Consider the following 21,727-nt stretch of genomic DNA (forward strand, 5'->3'; position numbering starts at 1 on the left):
AGAGCCCCCTCATCTTTTTGTTAAGTTCCAGTGATCTTTTTGTCTTTACATTCTGCATGTTGATCATGGGCTCTTCTTTCTATACACATTCATGTATAGAAAGAACATATTATAAGGCCAATGCTGCTTGCAAAGGCACTGCAGGAAAGTCTTGCCCATCCCCAGTAAACTTTCAGCAGATGCTCACTGCAGTTGGATTTTTCAGACACTAGAATGTGAAAACACCATTCTGGCCAGGGGTGGGTGTTTACATTTTTTAATGGAAACAGTCTGAGATATTCCCCACTCCTTCCTAGCCTCAGTGCAAATCCCTTACCAAATTTGAATTTTAGAACATGGAAGTGCTAGGGTTTCTCTGTCATGCTGTCCAACAAATTTGTTTATCACAAGCAAGATAGTGTATTTTTCCTCAACTGCCTTCTGCAGATTGACTCGGCTATTTTAAAAATCAGCTTCAGGCTGAGATTCCAATCATAGAAAAATGAATCACAAATCAGTTAAAATTTGACAATGTCATAAAGCATCAAAAGCCAGAATCTTTTCCTATGTAATGATGGACAAATTTACTGCTTTTTGCTACTTGCACTGCTTATAATTTAGATTTGCTCAGTGCCTCTCTCCAAAAAATACATCAGAAGCAAAAGTATGATGTGCTTACTGCGCTGTAAGTTGTGGACAAAACAACATGCATTTTTTTTTCCTTCTTGGCTCATTTCCCCTCAGATTCAACAGAAAAACCCACATTATTTCAAGAACTCCGGTGACTATACAATAGATGTGTCTATTTCTTTTGAGTCTTAAGTAGCGAAGAAAAATGAAGCTCTTTTTCCTCTATCAATTGACATTGTTAAGCCACCCAGGAGGAGAAAGAAGCCGCTACAGGGGGCCAGTATCAAAGTTGAAAAACAAAGATGAAAGGTGAAGAGACACTTCTGTTTACAGCAGCATTTTCTAGACTAATATACTAGAGAATACATCAAAGCCACCACTAATGCCAAGTTGGGGTATCTTTCTAGCAAATAGAACGAGGAAATACTTTACGGACTACTGCCTCAAATAAAACTTTAGCAAGCTGCTCTCATTTGGACTGAGGAACATATGACCTTTCAGTCTTTCATTGTTAGTATAGCTTTATCTGGATGTTGCTTTTTAAGTATGTTAAATCTCTGTTCGTATGCTAAGACTTGTTACACAAGTGAAAGCTGACAGCAATGTGTATGTCTGCTGCTCGTGAAGCCATCCGAGTAGTTCGCACACCCACATACACACAGACATTTGACTGAGTTCATAACGTCCTGGGGAAGCAGACAGTTACCATCATTTCCATTTTGCAAGTCAGGAGGTTTAGCAGAGGTTATGTGATTTGCCCAAGGTTTCACCAAACCCCTGAGGCAAACTGAGGAAAGAATTCACTTCTCTTGACCTCCAGTTCTGTTCCCCGTCTACAGGCTGCCCATTTTCCTGCTAGCCTACAGACTACAGCATGAGATGAAGGCCTTATTGATTCTGGGCTGGCTGTTGAAACAACAGCATCGCAGCAGCAGCACGGCTCCATTGCTATCAGCTTTGGGGCAGATTCTGTTCACATGGCACTCGTTGAACTTCGGTTGATTTTAGTGCAATGCGTGTGCCCTGGACAGAATTTGACACTAAAAGGTATTAAGCTTTAAGCCTAAATGTGCATACACAGATAGCAATATCGGAAAATGATTTGTTGCTGGTTGATACAAGTGCATGATAATAAATAATAATGCATCATAATAAATGATAATAAGTGCATGTATTTAACAAATAGAGTGGAGGTACAAAGATCTCTTGTATGGTGTGTATTACCATTTCCGTGCAAAACCCTGCACACAAAGACACGCTATGAGAAGCCAGAGCCGCTGGGAGCTCTCGCAGCCCTGCTCGGGCAATGAGACTTGTCCCTGCTGTGCTGGAGCTCCCAGGACGCAGCTCCGTCTCAGCAGCTCGCCTTGCAGAGGCAGCAGATCAATCAAAGTCCCTCCATTTCAGCAAGCCGAGTAGGAACAGAAACAGATGAATGCATGGCTGATAACTCCCCTCCCTCACTGAGTCACACAGTGTGTTTTTTTTTCCCTCTCAAACCAATTTCAACTGTAAAACAGCTTCCTAGGCTGTGTCCTCTGACTGGTAGTGACTCCCCGCAGGTAAATTTGGAAAGGTTTTGAGGGTCAGTTAAAACAGTAATATTTTATTGCTGAGAAATCTGCAGAAGGAAGAGGAGGCAGATGAGTACTGTGCTGCTTGTGGTCATAAGCAGTCAAAGCTGGCACAGGATCCACCATGCAGTACAACACTGGCCTTTAAACATTTTGCTTTTCCCCCAAACCTCCTCCATCCTTAACTTCCCCGTGAAGCCTCAGCTGTTGAGCCCCAGCTCTGCAGCTTGGCAGCCTCTCAGCTGCGCATGTTTAGTTGCATTCTAGTAGCAGTGGGAAACTCCATGCAGACATATCTTAAAACTGGCCAAGGAGGTGATCCCTCGTCTAAGCAGTGCATGGTCTAGATAAGAGTGAAATGCAGCAAACAATATATGAGCCAGACTGAGCAGAGGCTTACTCACATGCCCTCTATTTCCCCTCCTATAGATTTTATATGGATTTTTTTTTCAGTGACTTCCATTCCAGCATCCTTTGAAATCATAGAAGATGGTGAGATTTGTGAGAGTACAGCAGGAAAAATGTGATGTGGGATCTTAGGTGAAAAATAGATTTAAAAACTCTCCCTAAAGCTATTATTGGGGTGTGATAGAACTGAGTAATTAATGTCCTGGTCTAATAAGAAAAAAAAAAAAAAGGAAAACCTACAGAACATATACATTTTCTATGGATTTAAATAAATGTAAGCATTTCTCACTTAAAATGCTTGTTTCTCAGAGAATAAGTATATGTAATTTATGAAGTGTTATTTATATTTTGCTGCTTGCTATTCACATGTATAACCAATTCATAGCTAGAGTATTCAATGTTCTTTTTACTAGTAATAGTCATTTTAAAGTGTGTGTGGGGGGAAATGTGCGGGGAACTTTCTTCTGTTCTCTTTAATAATTAAACTGACAGGGGAGGCTATGGATTCTCCACTCAAGCTTTTCCTCTGTGGTAAACTTTGCAGAAGTCACTGGTACTTTTTGTTATCATCACCTTGGGTTCTGTGCCTTTCTATTCATAACTCCCCCTTAAAGTCTTCCGGAAAGATCCAGTTCCTGAAAACCCCCCAAACCAATTCCTGAATGGTGCAGAACAGCAGGAATGCTCAACCTCAGAGACATGGCACTAGCTTGCTGTTTACTGATGAACTTTAAAGTTCTGAATGCGCAAGGAAATGTCTGAGCACTCTGTGCTCTCTCACTGCATAAAATCAGCTGGAGAGTAAGGCCCTTCATGGAGCCAAGTCTAAATATTTGAAACTCAGCCTAGATGACAATAAAATGGTTTTAAAAATTAAGTTAGATAATCTAAGTTAAACAAAATCATTTGAATCAGTCCTTGTAATTCTGTATCAGAATAAAGTAATGCATTTTAAACAGCACCAGCTAAATGGCTTTAGAGAATTAAAACAATATAAAACAAGATATAATTTATCTACACTCTATTCATTTGCACTATATGGCCTATACATTTTCCTCCTGATATAGGGAAACCCTTTGGTTCAATAATAGATGTTTTTCAGTAGGATTCCCTCTGCTTTTGATTTTGCCCCTTTGTCAAGGGCCGCTGGAAACAAAGAATGATGACCCTCAGTGTACAACGGGAGACACATTTTTCTTTATGTCGCCTTGACTCACTGCATCCATTCTTGTTTTAACCCCTGTAATTGAAAGGCCTGGTTGCCACTTCAATACATTCTCTAAAATGATTAAAATAATAACAATGTGGCAGTCCCTGCTATTTCTGCTGTACAAGAGACAGAACAATTGATCTAAGCCTGCACAGTTAAGTAAGCTATAGAAGGGAAATAAATCATAAATCATGCTAATGCAAAAGAGAGTAAAAGAACGTCGGGTCAGATGAAAAGGCATCTAAGTATCTCGTGTCCATGATAACAGCCAGAATGCAATGTTTAAGGGAAGAGGATGAGAAATCAAGCAGGTTTGCTGTGAAATGTGCTCCCAGCTTCCCGCTGCCTGCACTTCAGACACATCTTGAGCCAGATGTTCTATCAAGTCTACGGAGTTTCATAAAGCCAAACTGGATGTATTTTCTAGAGCTCTGTTTAAGTTCTTTGAGCCTGTTTACACTTTTGCTACCCCAGACATCCGGTGGACATGTGTTTCATTATGCAGTTTCATTATACATTATGTGGAAGAAAATACTTCATTATGTTTATTTTAAGCCTGCTGACGAATAGGTTGCATTAAAACCCAATGAGGCACACCCAGGCTAGTCCAGAAGGTTCGAATAGTATCTCTTTCCATGCCTTTCTTTTTTAGTTCCTCCAAACCTGCATCTTGCTCACTTTTTCTATCTTTCATTCCCTCTTTCTTGTATCCTCATATTTTCTCCGGAGATGTAATCGCCCAAATTACAAATGCGTACTTGTTACCTTCCAAAATGTAAACCACCAAAAACGCGGCAGTCCTTCAGAGAAGCGCTATTCTAGTGCAATGCCACCAACTTGCAAGTTTAGCCTTAAACTTGGGCACCTCGGCTCCCCTCTGAGCTCCGGAGCAGCAGTGACCTGCTTTTCCGAGGGGCTCGGCACCCACCGCTTCCTGCGGGGAGCTCCAGGCGCTCCGCGCGCACAAGCGAACACTTTTATGCAAAGTGTCTGCCTGACTCGGGGCGCTCAAGTATTAAATTGTTACTCTGGAGTTATCTTTAAAGAGTAGTAACACAGACATAGTCAGCCCCGGAGTGAAATTAAGGACGTTTAGATTGGCTGGGCAACACTTACTTGCAATGACTTAAGATAAGAAATCCTCTTGAGTTAAATATCTCTAAACATGAGGAAAGATCAGTTTTTCATTATTTCTTTGGGATGCCTCTTCAGGATTTCGTCAGATAAAAGCTAGAGAGCACAAGCATCTAACAGACTTTAGGTAGCATAAACGTATGGACCACTGCTGCATCAACAAAAGTCCTTTTTGGACACCTCATTTTCAGATTTATATCTTCTTTTTTTTTTTTTCTTTCAACAAAGCACACCTAAAACCCAGCCTTACTCTTTCACCTCCACAGTCAACCACTAAACTTTTCCTCTGCTCTGTTTTTTTTCCTTCTTTTTTTGTTCCTCTCTCAATTTTGGAATTTTCTCAGACCTCTTCTTGAGCCAAATTTATCTTCTTGCCTTCAATACACTCCACTTTACATGTCTTTTTGCTTTCTCACCACCTTTCTATGTGTCAGCCTTGCTCCATTTCTCCTCCCCAGTGGCATTCAGAACTCCTGCTACTTTCATACGCTCTCACCATTTTAAGCCGCTTTCCCACATGCTCTCTCTCACGAAACACCTTCCTGCCGCTGATTTCCGAAGCACAGATGCTTGCTCGCTTTCCATGATGGCAACAACAGCTCTAAGAGAAACATATCATTTTCCCTCCTGCAATTCATGCACAAATGCCTGGCATGTGCTGCCTGGAGAAAGCCTTTCAACTTTGAATTTCCTTGCTTTGTGGAATCTGTGAAAAGTCTGATAAATTGCAGCCTTGGCAGTTAGTTCAGATAACCATATTTGCAGCCAACTGAGGCAAGATCTGCCAGTGGTGCCATCCCTATGCTCTTTCAGAGGCTGCTGTGTTTCAAGGGTGAGCTCGATGTCAAGCTGACTCAACAGGAGGCTCACATGTCGCTTTCTTCCAAGAACGTCACAGGACAGGTTCTCATGGAGATGGCACCATCCTATGGAGTATCAGAGCTGGTTCTAGTTCAAGCTGTGAGGCTCTCCAAGTGCGCAAGCTTTTGGCACGTTAACTCTCTGGGCTTATAATTTCTTATCTGCAAAATGAACCAATAGCTGCAGTATTAGTTAACAACACAGGTCCAGACAAGAAGACTTGACTTAACCATGTGGGCAGCTAAGTTTTGAAGCTGGCCTTTGATCTGATTTAGATCTTGGCAGTACAGGTTAAGCCAATAAACCTCAGTCTCCAGCTTCTTGCACTGGGGCTAACATGGTTGCTCCCTTTAATTGTGGCACGATGGTAATCTGCAAGAGGCAGTTTCTCGGATTGTCCTGACATGGAAAGCAGTGCTACAGAGCCTTGGCAGCCAACTTACTGCTTGAGCTTGCTGTGGGGCTCCCCAACGCACGGAAGAGATGGAGCTATTGGAGCAAACCCAGTCTTCACCAGCTGCCAAGATGATGAGGGGACTGGAGCATCTTTCATACGAGGAAAGGCCGAGAGAGCTGGAGCTGTTTGGCCTGGAGAAGAGAAGGCTCAGCGGGGATGTGGTCAGTGTGAACAAACACCTCGGCAGGAACAGAGCCAGCGCATCCAGACTATTCTCAGTGGTGCCCAAAGACAGGACAGGCAATGGGTGCAAATTGAAATGTGGGAAATTCTATTTAAACACAAGTAGAAAGTATTTTTACTGTGAAGGGTGATCACTGAGAGGTTGTGGAGTCTCCATCCTTGGACACAGACAAACCCCACTGGAAACAGCCCTGAGCAAGCTGCTCTGCTTGACTGTGCCTGGAGTGGGGGGGCGATTGGACTAGATGGGCCCATCTAGTGCCTTCCAACCTCAACCATTCTGTGAGCAAAGAATGTTTTCCTACACTGGAAGTATGTGATACATCCAAGTCCTGAATATATTTCTGTTATGTATTCCCAAGGTATGTTTGTTTAGGTTTTTTTGACAGACTTTTAGACACACTGATGTGAATGCATTGCCATTACGTATTAGGATGTGTAAAATTCATGTAAACATAACTGAGAAGATCAAGAGACTGAATCACATGTCATGTAAGATTCTGGTGAGATGCTGCCAGGAAAGCAAGCATTGCAGGAGAGCAGTAATTGTCAGATAATGACATGTCAAAGCCCAGCTTTATCCAAGTCTAAATCATTTAGCACATGTCACTTTAAATATCTGAGCATGTTTCTTTAGGTCCAGGAAAGAAGTGAATAAGCTACTATATATTGTGTATGCAATGCAGGAGGTAATTTGGACAAAATGATGTAATGTTTTTGAAAGCCTGACAAGAAAATTAAAGATAAAAAACTCCAGAATGACTTTTATGAATGAAAAGAACCTATAATTGTTTTCCACCCCTTGACAGATGTTACTTAAACTGACATGCTATATCATGCAACAGAGCTCACTGGGGAAATACAGGATTATTAGAAAATGTATAAACCACTTTCCTTATTGTAAAGATTTCTTTTATTTGCCACAGAAAGACAAAGAGAGGAGGGATTCCTTTTGAGAATGGCTTGATGTAGATTACTGTAATAGTGTTTTAAGAAGTGTATCAGCACAATTGATGCATTAAAAAAAAGAAACAAGTTAAAAGGAAGAGGGGACTTTCTGCCATACCTAAACCCCACGCAGCTTCTCTTCTCCTCCTCCTTTTGCTGCCCCCCACATCCTCTCTGCACTGTCTGCCTGCCTGAGGTACATAGCTCAGAGCAGCATCTGGGCAACTATCCCCTGTGCTGAAAGGAAAACAAGGAGACTTCTCTGTCTTGCTGCCTTCTGCATGGAGAAGAGAAAGAAGGGGAAGGGGTGGGTTACGCTGCTGTTGAGAAACAGCAGGTGAAGGGCTGGGTTTGCCTTGGCTGCAGATATTCTCAATTCACCCTCAATTCAGAGGGAGCTTTGCAGCTGCGGGCCGGCTGCAGGGAGAGCAGGTCTGCACCCGTCACGGCTTCCGAGTGTGACACTTCCCTGGTTTCAGGGTATGAAAGAAACAGGAGATGGAAAGATAAGAAGCCGGAGAGACTCTGAGTACCTCAGACTTACCCCAAAGTGGCCTTTTAAAATACATGTCAAAATTTGGGATTTCAACTATTAGGAAATAAGAAACCCCCAGGAGCAGAGGGCTTCGGTATGTACTCTTCACGACATGCATTACTGAGCAAGCAGACCCCTGTTTTAACCAAATCAAGATTCACAGGCTTCACTTGGTTTTACATGCATTGCTAGTACCTTTTTAAAGGTTTAATCTCAACCCTTTTTTAACGACATTAGTGTTCTCTGATACTGAAGAAGGAAAAGACTTCTCTTTGCATGGTTTTGCTGTAGGAAACATTAGAAATTAAACAAACAAAAAGGCATTTTAATAGAAGGCACAGAAGTATTTAGTAAAGCACCAGAGGAACAAGTTAACAGTTCTTTCCATTTATCAAATTACATGACGTTTCAGGCAAGAAGAGCAATCATTAATTATAATAAGTTAAATAAAGCTCCTCCACATTTGCCATAACTTCAAAAAACATTAACAATGTTAGGACTCTATCTTGCCATTAATCTGCACAGATTCGACACTGATACTCTAAGGCAACGCAAAGACTGAAATGTTCATTACTATTAAAACACCTCCAAACATTTCCAGCCCTTCATCACACTTGGAAAGCCGCCACTGCTCTCCCTTCAGCTGCCTCTCTGTGCCTGCATCAGAGAGGCCACGTTTTGACGTTTTGCAGAACAGCCTCTAATTGTCAAAGGAAACTCTGGGCTGGGATTAGCACCCCCGGCAGCGATCCGGGGAATCTGCAGGCACTGCTGCATGAGCAACACGGTGGGCACTCATCCCGGCACGGGAACTAACACAGTGCTCCAGCTCCAAACGGTAGGGGTGGAATAGCAGGACTGAAGTGCAACTGGGAACTGGATGGAGCTGAAGCGAGGCAGAGGTTCACATGTGTGTTTTCCACATGTGTGAGAGTGTATTAAAAAAAAAAAAAGAGGGAGTAGATGTTTTAGTTAGTTCATGCGTTTATTTGCCTCCAACGGCGTAAATAATCTATCACCATTGTGTCTGACAAAAAAGGCAGAAGAACTGAAAACATTTCCACTTGCAAAAAAAAAAATGTACTTTTCTATGAATGCTTCTAATTGATTTCTCTGCTTAATTAAACACTTCAACAAACAGAATACCTGAATTTAAATAGCTGTTTACTGTGACTTCACCTGGGCTACAGGTGAAGTGGGACTAGAGGAGCTTACAGAAGATTGCACAGACATGTTGCATTTTCCACAGTGACCGGTGTTACTGGGCAACCCGGTGGAGGGCTGAAAACTTCTTGGCTAGTAAGGAACGAAAAGGTAAAATTAGCGGCAATTTTAAGTGAAAAAAAAAATAGTAAGAACCGCGTGTTTATTTTGGAGTGCAGAGCTTGTAGCTGTTACTTGGAAAAATACAGCAGCTCTGCCTTTTTTCCTCCTGCTTCCTCCCCAGCACGTCCGTGTGTGTGTATTTAAACACATTTCCTCACGTACAGTGGCACACACGCGGGCCCACGATGCGTTTTCCTGTCGGGAAAGGCAGGAACAGGAGGGGGAGCTCTCACTGCACCGGCCGAGGCAGAAAGCGCTCGGGGCCGCGGGCTCCCTCGCCCAGGCCCGAGCGCCGGGGAAATTGCCCCGATTTCCCCGGAAATTGCCCCGATTTCCCCAGCGTTACTGCAGGGCCTCGGCAAATCATCGTGTCGTTGCTGGCGTGCCCGGAGACTGCCGTTCGTGCCGTTTGTTTGATGTCGTTGCCGTTCTCTCTTGAGCTGTCATGCTGCTTACATATTTACCAGCTGGAAAATCGGGCCTGCTTGTTTATCTCATCCTCTGTGGCAGGCAATAATGAGAAGAAATATCTCAATAATCATGTTAAAGAGACTGGCACGTTAATAAAGACCAAACTGAAGAGCTTATGGAGATCCATTGCGCTTATGTTGTCTAAGAATCAACTCCAATAAATGGATAGGTGCCAGTTTTAAACATGTAAGAACTAATAAATAGGAGTATGAATAACGGAAGATAAGTTCAGTCTGGGGCAACCCATTTTACTCATTACTTCAGGCAACACATTTGCTCCTATCATTTTATGCACAATATTTCTTTCTCAGAAGTCCAAATTACTGTGCTTGCAAAAATTCAAGAACAAATTTAAAACTGGAAACGCAAAGCCTGGATAAAACAAAAATACTGAGCTTAGCAAATTGCCTTGTGAATTTAGGGAATGGAGGAAAAAAAAATCCAGGTTCTTCCTGTGACTCAGATGCAGCAGGCACATACACCTCGGTCTTTAAGGATGCTTAGTGACCACCAAAGACAGAATCACAGAGCTTTTCTCTTCCTAGCTTTGAAAATAACTAGATACAACTAGAACCCCCCCCCCCAAAAAAAAAGAGCCCATCAGCAGGCAAGATTCTTTCAAATGAGTTATGGTAGGTATGAAAGAGAGAGAAATGAACCTCTATCTTTTTTTTTTCTTATATTGAAAATTAATATTTTTGCTTTGAAACAGGACAGAGATGTATTTTGAATACCATGCATTTAAAAAATTGGGATTCTTGTTTTCCAATCCACACATTATAAATGACTGATTTAAAGTCCTCTTGAAAATTTCCTATTTGGCTTCGTTACACTCAAGGGCAAAGTCCTCACTGATTTCAGTAGTATCGGGATTTTTTCTTTGCTGATAGCTGCTTGTTGAGATCATAGATCCCATATTTCTATCTCGGAAAAACAAATGTAATCCTACTGATCCAATCTGCCACAGTTATTCACCTGTTTGCAGAATTCATGCTAAGCACTCTTGAACCAGGTTTCTTTACCAAAAATACAGGTTTTCACGCAAGAAATATGTGCTGTCACATTTCAGGAAGTGTGTTTAATGTTAGGGTCTCTGTAATGTCAATACCAGATTTATTTTCTCCTAGCTTGATGAAGATGTTCAAATTAGTGCCATTCTATGACTGACAAAATTATGGCTTCCCTAGATGCTGATATTCTGTCTCCCCTTATGAGTTTCATGAGCTGATGTTCGAAATCTGAACACATTCCTTTTGGGTAATCTTTGCTTCCCAAGTAAACTGCCTCCCAACAAATTGAACAATTAAATGGTTTCCAGAATTTATTTTAGTGTCTAAGATGCGCGTCAGATAAAGCCTGAGCACTCTAAATGCATAAACTTCTGTGCTGGCAGTTGGTGGTCTTCCATATGCTATCACTAACCTTTTCCCCAGAATATAATAACATGAAATAATAAATAAATGGAAATATTAATGGTTCCAAAAAGTTAGGAGTCATGACAATTGCAGAGATAACCTGCTGTCACATGAAGAGAACTTACTGTTAGGACACAGAGAGGTGGAGCTTCCAGATCCACCCGAAGTCCATCCTAATGCCAGGATAACAGGATACGCTCTAGGATCACGGTTTTCAGTGTGTGCTTGAGAGGTACTGTAGGGTGGTTTTAAGGAGCTTGCCAGAGAAAACAGAGCCTATTGTCAGGAGGGATAAACTCCATTTGAAAGACCTTTGGAGTCTGCAAGTAGAAAAAGAGGTTGAAAGCCACTGTTTGGTGAACAAGAACTGAGAATCAGGATTCAGAATTAGTAGCAAGAGGTGCAAAAGGTACTCAGGCTACAACTAAGCCTTCAGTTGTTAGTTGGGAACTGGAAGGAATGACAGATTTAATCCTAGAAGACATTCATTTTTGTCTTCCCACTGTAAGCTGCTGAAGACCCTTTGCTCTATCTGAGTTTGCAGTTATACTCTCCAAAGTCCCTATAAAATTAAAGGAAACTTTGTCTACGCTGACAGTTCAGGATTAATCTTTCTGCCAGATTATCAACTCTGTGCAATTTGTTCAGAGAAACACTGTTTTGTTGTAATATGTATAGGAAGTGTTGAGTAGTATTCTATTAGATGTTTTCAGAAGTTTCACTAAAGCGAGTAACCATGCAAGACAAAGGTGTATCAGGAAATGTCACTTTGGAGTTTATGCTACAGTATTTATTCATATATTTATACATATTTCTATTTTAAACATAACTGTTTTAAAGGATTACAGTTTTGGGGGCAAAGATGTAAGCTTTTTATTAAAGCTGTGCTTTCAGCTTTTTTGAGAAACCAGTGATGTGTCTCTGATATAAGAATTCATTTTGTCATCCTCATTGGGATGACTTCGCATATCAGGAAAGTGATGGTAATTCAAAGTAGTTTTTTGGCATTGACTTTGCTTTTTAAAGCAAGAGATCTCAAAAAGCTCTCATGCTACACAAGACTGTGTTTATAAGCAACTTGCCCTTGTGCTGTCTATCTTATCCCTGCTAAATGAGAGCCTATATTGAGATTCTGGGAATATCTGTTATACTTGAGTTCAGCCTTATTGAGCCATCTGCAAGGGGACACTGTGAAAAGCCAATGGGGTTTCTGGAGGTGAGGAGCACAGGAGGGAAACCTCCCTTTCAAACACCATACTTTGCAAGTTACCCATATTAGTTTCAAAAGTGTTAGAATTCACTGTGTTTTTTTTTTTAATATTACAGGCAAAAACGAAAAAGAAAAAAAGATTCCAGGGTCTTATTATGGCTACTGCTAGCAAGTCTGAGGCCAGACCTTGCATTCCTGGGGCTCCTCTGAAGTGTGGACCGAGCCCACGGCACATCCCTTCCCTGCGGTTTGACTCCTGCAGCTCTTTGGCTGCTGGCAAAGACTCCTCAGGAGTCCCTGTGAGGTCCTGTTGTGCTGCTAAAAAATACCTTCAGTTCTGTTTTTGCAACTTCTGCCTTATTCTTCTGGGCTGCGAGGGAAGTGAGAGCATCTTTGCCTCATAGTAGTGGTGACTTACTGCTGCAGATGTGCTCTAGGATTTTTCAGCTGGAAGTCTGTTTCCTATCTCACCCTCTATTGCTCTTTCTAATAGCCAAGACTATGCAAACCCTCGGTTTCTTCCTATTTCAGTGCCATGGGAGGAGAAAATGTGCTCCTTGTCACTGATCACTCTGCCATTTGAAGGGAGTCGGCAAGGCTCATTTTAGTCACAAAACGAGCAGAGGAGTTCTGCTCAACTTTTTTTTTTTTTTTTTTTTTTTAATGCTCAAAAATGTCAGCGATTTAAGCGTAAGAAACAGAATGTAAATGAGACATTGTTGCATGCAAAACGAACTTCTCTTTGACAGGCTCAACAGAGATTTTAAGGAGATCCTACTCATACCCACACAGAACACATTTAATCTTTCAAGTATATATTTAAAGAAAAACGTATCGTTTTAAGCCTTCCTGCAGTAGTAATGAAAAATCCCGCGCAATCACAATCCCGACTAAGGAACAACGGACACCCTCGTAGCGCTCTGTATTGTACCAGGCATCCACGAGCTGCCAGGGAGCTCAGGGAAGCCCAGCTCGGGGTAACCGCCGTACCCTCCTTCCCATGGCGCGTATCGGGCACGTCCCGCCGAGGCGTTCAGCCTCGTGCTCCCCTCAACACAGAGAGACGTAAATAAATAAACGGATAAATAAATCAATTAATTCAATACAAGAGGAGACGCAGGAGTAAGCCGAATCTCGGCACGGAGCAGCCAGCGCCGCGCCCGTGCCTCAGCCACGCGGCCCCGCGCGTAACGGTCGTCTCCCTAACGGCCAGCGCGTAAAGGCGCGCGCGGGGGTAACGGCCGGCGGGTAACGGTCGCCGCCGCCCGAGGGGAGGCTGAGGGGGCTGAGGGGGCCGGGCGAGCCGCGTGTGCGCGCGCGTGTCAGGGTATAGGAGTGTATAGGAGTGTGTAGGCGCCTGTAGGCGCCTATAGGCGCGCGCGCGCGTGTGGCGGCGCACGCAGCCCCCTCCCCCGCCGCCTTTGCCTTTGTGTGGGGGGCGGGGCGCGCTGCCAGCGCCCCCCCCTCCCCTCCGCCCGGCGCGGCCGCCCCCCGGCTCCATGGCGGGGCCGCGGCGGCCCATTCGGTGGCGGCAAGCCCCGCCCGGCGGCGGGCCGCGGGGCGGCCTCCCCCTCGCCTCGCCTCGCCGCCCCCTCGGCGGCCGCCCGCCAGCAGCGCCGCAGAAGGAGCGGCGCCGGCTGCCTCGGCGCTGCCTCTCGCGCGCCGCGCCGCTCCCGCGCAGGCAGGCAGGCAGGCAGGCAGGCGGGCAGGCAGAAGATGGCTGACTCGCCGGGGCACCCGCGCCCCGGCCCCGCCGCCCGCCCGCCGCCCGCCCGCCGGGCCCTCCGCGGCGCCGCCTGCTACCACTGAGAGCCCCCGCCGCCCCCGCTGCCCCCCGCGCCGGCCCCCCCGCCCCCGCCACGAGCACCAGCAGCCATTTCATCTCCGGCAAGTAGGCGCAAAAAATGGCAGAAATGGAGAAAGAAGGGAGACCTCCCGAAAATAAACGGAGCAGGAAGCCTGCGCACCCGGTGAAGCGGGAGATCAACGAGGAGATGAAGGTGGGTGCCCGCCACGGGGACGGGAGCGGGGGGTCTCTCCCGCCCCCCCGCCGCCACGCAGGGAAATGGAATAAGAAAGGATCTCTTGTCATCTTTTTTTTTTTTTGTAGGATGCACTGAATGTGTCTCAACTCCGCCTCCTGGGCTGAAAACAGAGACGAATTCACAGGCTGCAAATCCTGTTCATTGACCAGCTTTGATTTATTTATTTATTTTATTTTGTTTAAAAAACCTCTCCCTCGATGGGTTGTTAAGCTCTCTGGGTGCCAGCGATGAGCATATATATATTTTTATAGCAATCCCCTCAGGTGGCTTAGAAGCCCTAAAGTTAGGCAAGAAAGGGATCTCTCATAAACCCTGCATTTGTCTCCTTTTTCAGTAGCGAGCTGCAACTGTGTAATTAAATTGTCAAAGTGAAATGTTATGGTCTGAGCCGCACATCGTTCTTGCACTTCAGCACAGAGGCTCCTTCTCTCTCCTTCCCCTGCTCGCGGCCGCCCCGGGTTCACATGCTTCCCCTCACAGTTAATCAAACGAGCAGAGGTGTTGTTGAAAGGTAGCTGTCCGAGGGCTGCCTGTGACACAAGTCTAGTTATCGGCCCCAGGGCTGGCCTGTCTCATAGCAAGCGGTGCCTGTCCAGCTGTGCTCTGGATGTAGCGCCTGGGGCGACCACGCCAGATGTTAGGATGGTTGTGATTGCACAAAAATGTATTTCAGGGCTGCTTTTATTGCTAGGTCGCTGCTCCAGGCTTGACTGCTCCTATTTTATTTTTTGTGCCCATTTTGCATGTCCCTTCCATGCCTGTTTGTGTTGCATCCCTAATTCCCCGAAGTTGTGAGCAGACGATTGTGAGACTTCAGCTGAACTTGTTGTTGTTGTTTAATGTGCATATGAACTAATTAAACCACTATGGCTTATTTATATGATAAAGCTGATGTCATTTAAATGTCATTTATTTAAAAAAAATATATAAGTGGAGAATTGCCAGAAAATGTCACACACTTGTACAGTACATAGGCAAGTATGTAAATATGCATTATGTGCACCAAAAGTATCTTTACTTTCAGGAGCACTTAATTGCAAAATTAAGCTGGAATGCCTAGTCTCCTCCCCCTTTGCCTCTTCCACACATCGCCAGTTCCACATAGGTGTCCTTGCTGCTCAAGGCAGGCGCTGCCTGGGCAATGACTGTGAAAACAGCTCAGTGCCCATCAGAATGGGAAATCTGGGCACGGGTGGTGCTAGCGGAATGAGCGAAATAACGTGCTGCTGCCTCGCGTGTCAGGGCACCTCTTCGGAAACAAACTATTCCAAAGAGCCTTATTATTCGTTGCAAGATATGGGACACGTTCTCCTTTTGGATGGGGCTCCGTGCAGGCACCGCATAACAGCAGCAATTGCTCCTTCTAGCTTCACGTAGTTTTGAGGACTGCAAAGATCTGTAGCACAGGACACTGGCCCCCTAGAACATTGCTTAATGTGATCTGTGTGGATTGCAGCTTTTAAGTTTCATAGGTTCTAGAATTACAAATTAGCTAATTTTAATCAAAACATGTGAAATGTTATCCTGGCTGGATATAAAGGCTGACTGTGCTGGATCCTCTGGGTTTGTTTTGTTTACTTTGGCTGCAGGCACACTCAGCGGTTTGGGAGATAGTTGTTCTTCTACAGTAGAACAGATGTTTGTCTGAAAGGGTGAGGAAGAAACAAAAACAACATTGTGTGAAGGAAAAAAATTGCACAATTTTAAACTAATGCTTTGGTATTAAGCACTGGCATTAACCTTCATGTAGAGAGTGTCTCTTTTTTAATCATTTGTAGCTGCTTAATGTTACAAGCCTCAAGATTTCAGCTGACAATTTGTAAAGGCTCTGGGCAGATAAGAATGGCGTTTTGGGCTGGTGTGTTTTCATGTCGAGAGCGAGATACTTGGTGGCAGAACCTTTCACAAAACACAGGGCACTTTACAATGTAATCTGTGCTATTTTGCTGTGCCTGGAAACTGCATTTTTAGTAGGACGGTTGTCTGGTAGTAGGCATGGAGAGAAGGAGGGGAAAAAAGAAGTTTGTAATTCTGGCTTGTTGAGAAAGTAAAAAAACCTGTGAAGATCATTCACTCTTTTTATTTACTAAACAATTAAGATGTCTAGTTGTTCTTCATATGGACCCGAGGAATACAGGAATGTAACAAATTGGTTACATTGTTTAAAATGTTTGCAACAAAATGACATAGAGAACACAATGTGCCCTTGTGTAGGTCCATATCTGTAATGTTCAAACAGCCTGGCAGTTTCCCTTCATCTGAACTGCTTTCATCTGGACCAGTGTAAAATAAGCTCTGGTAAGTAATCACGGCAGAGCAGAAAGAAAGGAATGTATACAGCAATAGACAGCCTAAGCTGTAAAAACTGTAACCTGAGTATCAGCAGCAGATCAGATATCAAGGCTTTAAGGTAGGGGAAATGAAAGAGATGAAGGGGAGGAAAAGACTAGAGAGGGAATGGAAAAGTCAGCTTGGAAAGTGAAGGAGAAGTAGGAGGGCCCCCTCAGGGAAATTTGGCTCAGGGATTAGGGAATTTTATCATGGTGTACAGTGACCTACTCAGGTTTCAGCCCACGTTGGATTGAATTGCTTCCCTTTGCTAGCAGAAAGAAAAAGGACTGGTGTATATGTAATTTTTTTTTTCCCTTCGGGTAATAAAAAGGCCATTGGTACAAGTGTCTATTTTAAGTACAGCAAATGCAAGGCACTATGAATGAGCAATAAAATTACCTCATCACAGAGACCTCCTTCAAGATTTGTTGTTTGATATAGTCAGATATTTACTTAAGAACAATCACAGAACCTGAGCTGCTTGGTTTTGGTGTGTTACAACTGTAGTGTCTCAGCTCTGTTTTAACTAGACTGGAAATTCACGTTGCTTGCTGTTTCATTATGCCAGATATTAAGTTACATTTTTGTTATCACTAACCCAATGTACACGATGGTTATAACAAATTTTAAATTGATACAATGTTGTTTGCAAAAGTACATGACTCTGTGCAGTTTTTCAATATTACATTTCAATGAAAATACATTCAGGAGGAATTATTTTGTTTCACTGTGACCTTCACAGTTTCTCTTTATTATTATTATTATTATTATTTCCCTTTTCCCCTTTCCTCCTTCAGACTGTGTCTTCCAGTTACTTTCAGAGGTGACATTGTTCACCCCACACGTCAAAAGAAGAGCAGGTAGTTGTTGTCAAATTAAGTAGTGTAATTTCTCACTTTTTGGTGAGAAATAGCATAATCAGGGAACCTGGTGCTATTACTTTGTGTTTACAGTTTAATTGATGGAGGCTCCTATGAAACGCGTAGTGGTGACTTTCACATCCATCCCTTCTCAGCTAATTTCCATATGCCCACCTGCTGGCAGACAGCAGTGCCACTCAACACTGGAAACTAGGTGCTTTGCAATTCTGTGAAACATGCTGAAATAAATTTAAGAAGTGACATCAAATATATTTTACTGAAAGTTCTCTTGGAAAAAAAAATGAAAAAAAAAAAACAATATGTCTACGTCTTTAGAGTCTCAGTCAGTTGACAAGCTAGCAATTAATTTGTGCTATAATTTCACAAGGCTACTCCATGTGCCAAAGGAGTTTACCATCTATAAATACTCTCAATAACTAATTTGTATCTAAAGTTGGGCTTCATTCCTGATGCTTAGAGCTTAAGACAGCTCCATCTGTTATAGCTTAATAGTAAATTTACCCAAGGATCGTTCAGTTTAGTGTTTTAATATTCCCTACTTGGCATTTAAAAGTACCACTGTCAAAATTAGAAAAGCACTGAAGCCGACAGAGCAGCATTGCACTTGGAATGAGCCAGAGATTTGCGAGCGTTAGAAAGATTTCAAGGAAACTCCTCCCTTCTCTCCTGAAAAGCAAAAAAAAAATGTGTTTGCAAAAGTGAAAAAGCAGACAGGCTTTATCAGTTGTAGTATTTCAGGATACCAGGATACTGAAAGACCTTTTTTTTCAGAGTCTGCAGGGAAGTAGTTTTCTGGTATAGCTGCAAAAGGGAATTGCATTGTCTTCACAGGCAGCCTCACCTACTTGTGCATTATATAAAAGCTTATTCAAACTCAGTAGACAAGCACACTTACAGGAGCAAAGGTGTGTTTCATTTGACAAATGAAATTAAAGAAATAAGAAAATTCACTTTGTTATGGCAAAAGCATCTAATTCTAAAATTCAGTATGGTGACGGCATCGCGTAAGTAAGCAAAGAATGTGAGGGCTGGAATAAATAAAACATTTTTATTTCCTGTATGCAGTGGAGGTAAAAAAGTGAATCTGTGGGGCTTTGCACCCAGTTTATGTGCGCAAGGAAATGGAATGGAGCCACTGTACTTCCTTCAGAATCTGAAATAAACATTCAGCAGTAAAGCCTAGAAGAAAATGAGTCTGACAGACTCCTTCTTTCTCTGTGTTTCCTGCCTCCGTGTTTGCCAGGCCTCATTCTGTGAAGCCAGGCCTTGCCCCCTGTGAATAAGGTTCATAGAGAAGGAAAGGGGAGAGGTATAAAATGGAAAGAGAAGCAAGGTTTAGCTTCAAAGCATATTAATTAGTGAAAATTTGAGAAAATGATGCATTGAAATGTAAAAATCAAGCTATAGGTGTACCGTTACAGTGAAATTAGTATTGAAAGGAGAATAAATAAGTTGGTCTCATAAAAGAAAGAAACCACAGTCCAGCAAATCAACGTTTTCTTTTTTTTTTTAATTTTTCCTGTGAAAAAGAAGTGACTTCAAGCCAAAATATCAATGAGTGTAATAGTTGGTTAGTTATATTCCTGGTTCTTCTCAGAGGGAGGATATTTCTGCATAGTACAAGAACAGAGAAGTCACAGGGTTAAAACCTGCAAATTGCACATTGCTCCACAGTGGTTATAAGAAGTTTGGGAATTAGCAGGGAGCAAAAGAGAGAATTGCTGTCCGTCAGGAACTGAGAACTTTGGTGATTTTATGTAGCTGGGGCCACTGGAGCATTTTCAGGCCAGTTTCTTTGGCAAAGATGAGCTAATTCTGTTGCAACTGTGGTGAATTCCCTGGCAGCGGCCCAACTGCAGTAGAGCACAGCTGCACGACTGCACTGTCAGCGAAGGCACTGCAGGAGCCGGGGCTCCGGTGGTCCCTGGTTTGATAACTGAGTGTCCCTGGGATTTGCAGTTGGAGCAGGGATTGGTATCTCTACCAAGTGGCTATCGGCGTTTCTCCCAAAGCCTTGGGAACACAGCTGCTTGGCATAGTCCCAGGTGGACAGGCAATGGAGCGGTTTGGGAACGGAAGGGCAGGGCCTGGTTTCTCTGTTCATTTTCTGTGTTCATGCTGTGAGCAGAAGTGTGGCTCTCGCCTGTGGGACGTTGAACATTTTTGGCCTGGTAGAGGTGATGGCCATTGGTGCTGAGTCTGAAACTAAGCTTGCAGCAGCTTCATTCCTGCCTTTGCTGTCCTGTTCCTGCAAGAGCTTGGAATCACAGCTCATTCCCAGCCTCCATGCTGTCATCTGTGCTCATCTTCATATTTGGTTCTCCTTTGGCTTTGTCAGCTCTGTCACCTCTCACTTCAGATGGTTCCTCTCCAAGCTGCTTCATCTTCTGCTCTCCTTCAATGTCAGGTCCTACGTTCTTGCTCTCTTCAAGCACTGTAGTTACAATTGTCACCTTTCCTTTCAGCTAGGCTTTGAATGTAGTATATCTTGTCTGAGCCACTGCTCTGCATGTACAGGCTGTGTATTAATCCTCCCACTTCCTTTCCTGTAACTTCATCAAGAGCCAAATTTTTCTCATCCACACAGAGAAAAACTGTCTCGTCTTATTATTTGTGTTTGGGCTGTTGACACCACACTGCTCTTTACAAACCCCATCATGTTACTCTGTTGTGAATCCATTCAGGCTGAAGCTAACACTGAAATGTAAAGAAGAAAGAATATAAGGATACAATGCAATAATGTTGGTCAGCATGGGCCCAGGATTTTGAGCATATCACCTGTGTGACTACCATTTAGACTCACAGGATGCTAGACAGTGCTGCAAAATGGTGTTTTAGTCAGGAATCTGAAGAAGGATAACATAGGGGTTTTTTTGGATGCCTTTCATGTGCCTGAGAAATGGTGTGGAAGAAAATGACATCTCCCAGCTTTGACTATCAGCTTGTTATGGATTGGATTGTCTTTTGGGTCTGGCATATGCAATGTGCTCTGCAATGAAGCACTGGCCTTTAGCCACTGACAGAACTGTATTAAGAATCATCACCATCATTATAATAGGAAAGACAAACGAGGAAGGAGAATATTTTATTTCTTTTTTTTTTAATCCAAGTATCCTTGTTAAGAAATCATTATGACAAAAGGATACTTACTTTTTTGTTTACCATAATATGTGATATCATTCTACCCATTGAAGTTAGTTAAATGGCTTTGTTTGTTTGTTTTGGTAAAAAGATTCAAGTCCGTATGATTAGCAGTTTCCAAACCCAATGTATTTTTGTCATTACACCTGCCCATTTTTGTATACAACTTATGAACAGTAAAATGAGTCTTGAAAGGTATTCAAAGTTTGTGCCATTAGGAACTCAACTACTTTGCTGACTTGATTCTGAAGTTGGATACTTAGCTGTATAAACGTGTATGTCTCTGTAGGAAAGAAAAAACACATAAAGCCTAGCTTATGTATTTCATGGCAACTAATTAGAAGTTACTCATTGCCCAAGTTGATCAATAATACAAATAAACCACAAAGCATCCACAGAATGCAAATTTAGAGCTGCCCAATTAATGGGGTTGCATGAAGTTCAAGTCAGGTTGACTCTACTGACTGGACCCCACGTTACTAGATTGATCTCTAGGGCTGTGTCTGCCTAGCTGAAATTTAGCAACCCCGGGGAGTTGGCAGAGCTCCGCTCTGAGTCAATGTGGTCCCCTTCAGGTCAGACGCTTTGTTCTGGATAATCTGCCCTGGTGGGGTCTTGCTTCCCAACTCCAGACCTTCCCATTGCTGGATTCACATGGATTGGAGCTGGGGGCATGGAGCTTGGAGGTTCAGCACTGAGGGAAAAGTCTTCTGAAAGGTGAATAACAAACAACAACTCAAACGACAGCCCAAACCTGGTATTTGAAACAGTCACAAAAGTGCATCTATTAAAAAGTGAATTCAAATATGTTTGAATAGTATAGATAGTAAGCACTCTGCATTGTGTGGTGCTTTGTTGCAAGCTGTAGTAGCGTGATGTAGTCCAGCCCTACCTGGCTGCCCCACTTGCTGCACTGAAACTAGACATGGATGTGAACTGGGGCTGCTCCCAGCACTGCCCAGATCAGCCCAGAATCAGTCTTCCAGCA

General features: G+C 43.3%; 1 protein-coding gene and 2 long non-coding RNA genes across 5 annotated transcripts in view; all 3 read left to right on the top strand.

The window, feature by feature from the left end:
- The window catches only part of LOC148595929 (uncharacterized), a 227,433-nt gene that overhangs the window by 99,321 nt on the left and 106,385 nt on the right, over nt 1–21,727 (top strand). The window lies entirely within an intron of this gene.
- Nucleotides 9,018–9,832, top strand: LOC148595930 (uncharacterized). The gene is made up of 2 exons (XR_015914210.1): nt 9,018–9,233; nt 9,686–9,832. It is a non-coding gene; the product is annotated as an uncharacterized LOC148595930 (long non-coding RNA).
- The window catches only part of SOBP (sine oculis binding protein homolog), a 96,577-nt gene continuing 89,041 nt past the window's right edge, over nt 14,192–21,727 (top strand). For 2 of the 3 annotated variants that reach the window (XM_010228401.2, XM_010228402.2), the window contains exon 1: nt 14,192–14,341. In XM_010228401.2, coding sequence (XP_010226703.1) covers nt 14,246–14,341 — 96 coding nt within the window. In that variant the 5' untranslated portion in view covers nt 14,192–14,245. Of the gene's footprint in view, nt 14,342–16,443; nt 16,685–21,727 lie in introns of those variants that run through there. The other variant, XM_088538373.1, reaches the window with a different exon arrangement.

The sequence above is a fragment of the Tinamus guttatus genome, unplaced genomic scaffold (assembly GCF_059628265.1).
Source record: "Tinamus guttatus ecotype Peru unplaced genomic scaffold, ASM5962826v1 Tinamus_guttatus_pri_ptg000046l, whole genome shotgun sequence".
NCBI classification, from domain to species: domain Eukaryota; kingdom Metazoa; phylum Chordata; class Aves; order Tinamiformes; family Tinamidae; genus Tinamus; species Tinamus guttatus.